General features: G+C 39.7%; 1 protein-coding gene across 1 annotated transcript; it reads right to left on the reverse strand.

Moving 5' to 3' along the window:
- Positions 1-2,539: 2,539 nt before the first annotated feature.
- LOC311128724 (trace amine-associated receptor 6-like) lies at positions 2,540-3,496 on the reverse strand (the record flags this gene model as incomplete). Its single annotated transcript, XM_084160969.1, has 1 exon — positions 2,540-3,496. The coding sequence occupies one exon, from the start codon at positions 3,494-3,496 to the stop codon at positions 2,540-2,542; it is 957 nt and encodes a 318-aa protein (XP_084017095.1).
- Between the last annotated feature and the right edge of the window lie 3,408 nt (positions 3,497-6,904).

The following is a 6,904-nucleotide window of genomic DNA, read 5'->3' on the forward strand; positions in this document are numbered from 1 at the left end:
TGCTTTCTTTTATCCATGGTTCAAAGTAACAGCTAAACATATTTTAACTCTGAAGTTAAGGCATGTGTAGTTCCTATGTTTTTATTCCCTAGTTTGACATAGTTATGCTATACTGTTTTGTTGTAATTGCTTCTTTCATGTAACAATACACTGACATTTTTCATCTCAGGGTTGTCATCATAGATATATGTGGTGTTGATGCAGAATGATTTGGATGGATTGGAATGGAATGACTTGGAGAAGGCATAAGAAGGCATAAGCTTGTTTTATAAAAGACATTGTAGTCATTTAGGGTTGTATATTCCAAATACCAAAGTCTGTGGTTGTTCCATCTTATTTAATTATAGAAAGTAAGTATTCTAAATTGTACATTTTGAGTACGTCATGGATCATTCTGTATGTTGTTTAACATTACCCTCTAGTGGCTCAATTGTGACACAACGTCTTCAACAAGTGGTAAAGTTGAAATGTACAATAATGCATGATATCATATAATGTTCAGTAAGAAACCATTTGTAAGGCATTTACAGTTTGCTCACCATTTATTAAATCATAACTGACAGATTTGTTAAATGTTAGTCAGCTAGGTATTTTCACATTTATAAATAACTACTATATGCATTGATGATTCATAGTGTCAGATTGCTGCCAGGTCAGGGGTCACGCCAGAGCAGCTCTCAGATGCAGTTGAGTCTGAATGAATATAGAAATTGGGTACCACTTTATAATAACACCTTGTAATAAAGAATATTTAATATATTAAGAAATAGTTTATTCATTTATTTATAATTACTCCCACATTTGTGTTAGTAAGCTAGTTGTTCACACATTTATAAATATATTCTATAGTATGTAATACTAAGATGTTTAATAAATGTCCTTGTAAACCATTTACCAATCATTGGTAAAGTTGTGTTGCAGTCCCTAAAGCGAGGACTATTCATCCTTAATAAACGTTGAGTGACCAGTGTAATTTCTCACAAAAAGATGGACATGCCATTGGTAGACATTCCAGCAGTACCTGATGCTCCTTAAGGTCTCAAAATGACCTAGAACATATCAATGGTTAAACAATAAGCACACAACACAGAGGATGTTAAAGGAAATATATGAACATTTTATTCCAAAACAGTCACACTGTTGTAGTAGTGTGCTGAAAGTAGTAGAAGTAACATGTTTTGTCTGAAAATGCTAACATTTGTGTTTGTTGGCAGTGACTACCAAAACCAAAGGGTGGATTGTAGTCACTCAGTAGATTAGTTCATAAACTGCTTACAGGGTAAGGGAACCAATATCTAAATACATCATTTAACTGAACATTATGTTTAAAGGGTTACTCCCTTTAATACACCACAAGTGAAGTTGTCCAAATTCTTATGACTTCTTCAAATGTGGGGACTAGATACATAAGGTGTTCTAATTTATGTATGAAAACACCCTCAAATAAAAGGTGGCATTCTATAATGTCGCCTCATATTAAACTTTTGATGTCAAATCCAAAAATGATTTGTACATGGTACAGGCTCTAAAGAAGTTAACTCAGCCATCTACACTGCCGTCGGCAACGCAGCCAAGGAGTACAAAACTAAACTTAATAATGGGAAACATAGTAATAGCTTACATAGAACAGATCTACCGCTTCTTAGACCTGCTTTCAATGAGAATGACAGCTCTATAACTCATATTTCTATGCGAATTTGGACGGGTCACCCAAAAAGTTACATATTGCAGCATTAAATAGTAAATATTTTCTTCATCATTTATCATTACTCACACATTTGTTTTAGTTGGTAATTCACACATTTATAAACAACTTTTGTAGTGTTCATACCCAGAATGTTGAGGTTGAAGTGTCTGCTGCGGTCTCCTGAGCTGTTGTGTTTTATCATTAATGCATAGAGTAGTTATATATCAATGTGAAAATACCTAGCTTACTAACATTTAACAAATGTGGGAGTAATGATTAATAAATGGTGAGCAAACTGTAAATGACTTACAAATGGTTTATTACTGAACACTATAAAGTGTTACCCATGATTGCATATTCTTGCATTTTACCCTCAACTACTTACACAATACACCATTGAGATAGACTTGGACGTTATCTGATGTCATGCATTATTGTACATTTCAACTTTACCACACTTGATGAAGGCATTGTGTCCCAATTGAGCCACTAGAGGGTAATGTTAAACAACATATAGAATGAATCTTTACGTCCTCGGAATGTACTATTGGAATACTTACTTTTTATCATTAAATAACATGGAACAACCACAGACTTTGGTATTTGGAATATACAACCCTAAATGACTACAATGTCTTTTATAAAACAAGCTTATGCCTTCATATGCCTTCTCCAAGTCATTCCATTCCAATCCATCCAAATCATTCTGTATCAACACCACATGTATCTATGATGACAACACTGAGATGAATAATGTCAGTGTATTGTTACATGAAAGAAGCAATTACAACAAATGTATTACAAAACATATCAAACCTATGTGTGTCATATTTAGGAATAAAAACATAGGAACTATGAACGTCTTAACTTCAGAGTTAAAATAAGTTTAGCTGTTACTTTGAACCATGGATAAAATAAAGCATAAATTATTGGATTAATTAAGGAATTAACAAGTGGCAGAAAGCTGATGAAAAATGATAATAGATTATCAATTAAAATAAAAAAGAAATACAATTGAAATGGAATCCAACAACTTAGATAGGTGAAAACAACAATAGCTAGAGTTTTTGCTGCTTTTTTCTCTGACTTATTTGCCTGTACAGTTTTAACACCAGACACACTGGCAGCCTCTTTTGAAAATACCTTTCTGGCCTGTGATATGGCCACCACAAATATATTACAATAAAGTGTTATAATAATAGAGCACGGGACAAACATTGAAAATAATAGGCCAATGATTTTAATCCAATTTAATTCTTCTACAATTAAACATTCTTTCAAACACCTACTGGGTACCTGTACATTTACAACGTTTTTTGCAATAGCAGCTTCGTATATGATACAAAAACACCAGTTAATGGATATACAACACATCATTCTTGTTATTGTTATTTTAGAGTGGTACAATAAGGGATCACACACAGCAACATAACGGTCAATAGATATCAAGACCAAACTGCCCAGAGATAAAGAAGCGCATAAACAAGTGAAATAGAAAAAAAACACACAGAAATATAGTCCAAAATCCCAGCATGATTCCATTAATGCTACAGTCGTTACTGGTATCACAATCAGTCCCACCAGGAGATCTGACACAGCCAGAGAGAGGATGAGCAGGTTGGTTGGAGTGTGGAGCTGCTTGAAGTGAGAGATGGAGATGATCACCAGTATGTTCAGAAATACTGTAACTGCTGAAATCAATGAGAAGAAGATGTACAGTGTTATGTAGATAGATGTCGATAGCAAAGCCTTTCTGCAAGAAGAGTTTCTGTCTTGAAAACAGTATTGAACATCTTCCTGTTCCTCCATTTGAAATAAAGGGTCAAAATGCTGAGGTCCTGCTCCTGCTTGGTCCTGTGTGTGACCCTGTCAGGTCAGCCTTCTGACAAACTCTGAGCTCTGCCTCTCTATTTATCCCTGAATGACTGACACACACTCCCTTCCCCAGCATCTCTACACACACACACACACACACACACACACACACACACACACACACACACGCACGTGAGCACAGAAATGAACAAACAGTGTGATAAACAAATCATTTGTGAAAGCATGATATAATGTATGACAGGATTGTATGTTGCTATGGCCACCTAGCCTGTCCTTCATTCTTACTGATAGTTAAACATCAGAGAAAAGGTACATTTTCTCAACTGAGCATTTTAATGGAGAAAAAATAGTATGGTTGATGTTTTGGTCACTCAAAGGCTATTTTACATGGGAAACAGGAGAACTGTGTAAGACTAACTGTTTTGGGTGATGTCAGTGCTCAGATTGGACCATAATCCACAACCTCAGGAGACATGACAGCACACCACATGTCAGCTAGTCAGTGTGGAGGAAAGCTGACAGTAAGGAAGTTGATGAGAGGGTATAACTTCATGGTGTACCCGCTTATAGCACATGCAATCAAAATGAATTGTGGCATTCCATAGGAACATCCCGTAGACTTGTAAAAATGTCCATCTGAACTGAATTATGAACCATACTTCTTATAGTTGAGGGAGACTTTGTCTCAGTTACATTATGGGGACAAATACTATTTGTCAGACATCAGAACAACCACACTGTATTCTGACCCAATCACCCCTTGATGTTTTATTTTCAATATCTTGTGGGTTTTCTGATTTTTCTCTGATAAAAGTGACTATGAAATGTGATTTCCAGTTCAGTTCAGTTGTATCGATCAATGATCTCAAAAGCACTTTAAGTAATTAGGGACAATTCAACATGTACTGGGAATATTTTCACATGACCCTCCCCTTGTACTGTAAAAAAGAAAGTACACACCCTCCCCCCTCATAGAATTAACTCTAAATAATGCTTACGACCATAAATAATAACTTTGTTTAAAAACGTGGATATCGACTTTGCCACTTCGGCATGCTTTTGTGGCACAGTCGATGCCACGCAGGGCTACGGGCCATGAGAAACAAGATTCTCTGGTCTGATGAAACCAAGATTGAACTCTTTGGCCTGAATGCGAAGCATCACGTCTGGAGGAAACCTGGCACCATCCCTATGGTGAAACATGGTGGTGGCAGCATCATGCTGTGGGGATGTTGTTCAGTGGCAGGCACTAGGAGACTATTCAGAATCGAGGGAAAGATGAACGGAGCAAAGTACAGAGAGATGAAAACCTGCTCCAGAGCTCTCAGGACCTAAGACTGGGGCGAAGGTTCACCTTCCAACAGGACAACGACCCTAAGCACACAGCCAACGACAATGCAGGAGTGGCTTCTGGACAAGTCTCTGAGTAGCCCTGTCAGAGCCCGGACTTGAAACTGATCGAACATCTCTGGAGAGACCTGAAAATAGCTGTGCAGCGACGCTCCCCATCCAACCTGACAGCGCTTGAGAGGATCTGCAGAGAAGAATGGGAGAAACTTCCAATATACAGGTGTGCCAAGCTTGTAGCGTCATATCCAATAAGACTCAAGGCTGTAATCGCTGCCAAATGTGCTTTAACAAAGTACTGAGTAAAGCGTCTGAATACTTATGTAAATATGATATTTCTGGGGAATTTTTTATACATTTGCTTACATTTCTAAAAACCTGTTTTTGCTTTGTCATTACGGGGTATTGTGTTTTATTTAAACCATTTTAGAGTAAGGCTGTAACGTAACAAAATGTGGAAAAAGTCAAGGGGTCTGAATATTTTCAGAATGCACTCAGTAAAAAGTATGGTGGAATAAGAATAAGGTATATCTATTTTGTATAAAAATATACTTATTTTGGTGAAAACTGTAAGGGATCGGGGGTTGGCAGGATCTAGACAGAGTCTGACACTTCCCCGATCTACAGAGAGGGGGAGTCATCAGACTCGATCTGGTTCACCTGAGTTCTGAGCACACCTGTCAGTAATTAGTGTAGGATTTAAGGTGTGCTCAGAAGCTCAGTCGGCGCGAGGTATTGTTCCATTGTGACTTGCTAAGCGTTTTGTTCCGAGAGAGAGAGAGAGTTTGTTGTTTTTGATTACCCGTGTATCCGACCTGTGCCTTGTTGTTTGACTCCCCGAATTGCTTAATCCTCTGCTTGTCTACCCAGTGATTACGTCCTCTGATCCTGTGCCTGTGCCCTCGACTACGACTAAACCCGCTCCATTTGTACCTCTGCCTGTCTATGCCTGGCCCGGTTTTGACCACAGCCCGCCCGACCACGATTACGCTATTCCCTTGTCTGTACTCTAATAAAGCATAGCTATTCTGCGATTGGATCTTACCACTCTGTCCGAGTATTCATTACAGAATACCTCGCCAATACCATGGATCCAGCGGAATTACAGAGGCGATGGGAGATGCAGGACAAACGGATGGATGAACTCCTACAGCTACTCAACGCTGATGCGGCTCAAGGCACCACCCCGAGCACGGTCAGTCCTCGTCATGCACCTCCGATTTCTCTACCTACAAGGTACGACGGGGAACCTGGCAAATGTCAGGCGTTTCTACTCCAGACGTCCCTGTATATGTCGTACAATCGTACTATGTTTTCCGATGACCGTAGCAGGGTGGATTTCATGATTTCTCTGCTAACGGGAAGAGCACTGGATTGGGCTACTGCGCTTTGGGCAGCTGAGGTCCCCGAGTTGAATGCGGAAGTTCAGTTCAAGAGTCTGTTTCAAGAGGTGTTCGACCACCCAGTACCTGGGCGTAGTGTGGGAGACCAACTATGCGAACTTCAGCAGGGCCGTCGCACAGTAGCCGACTACGCTTTAGAGTTCCGTACTATAGCAGCCGGTAGCGGATGGAGCGAGACTGCTTTGCTCACAGTTTTCCGAAGAGGGCTGCGCAAAGACGTACAGACTGAGTTGGCTTGTCGAGGAGATATCACTGCGCTACATGAGTTTATCAAAATAGCCATCTCTATTGATAATCTTATAGTGCAACACAAGGCATCCACAGTCCGGGAGCCCTCGATCACTGGTCCTATGCAATCGACAGAGCGGAGGAGAGAATCTGAGGAGGAACCTATGCACCTGGGACGGTCACCTCTACAAGGTTCGGTGAGACAACAACGTCAGCAAGACGGACTATGCCTGTATTGTGGTCAGTCGGGTCATTTCGTTCGTCAGTGTCCGGTACGACCTAACCGTACACCAGGATATCACCTCGGAACTGCCAAACCGGTGAGTGAGAATCAAGTTTTGAACATTACATCGAAACAAATGTATGTGCCAGTAACCTTATCTGTCGGAGAGAAAGTGCGCAG

This window comes from Coregonus lavaretus (assembly GCF_964263955.1).
Source record: "Coregonus lavaretus genome assembly, chromosome: 5".
In the NCBI taxonomy this organism is placed as follows: domain Eukaryota; kingdom Metazoa; phylum Chordata; class Actinopteri; order Salmoniformes; family Salmonidae; genus Coregonus; species Coregonus lavaretus.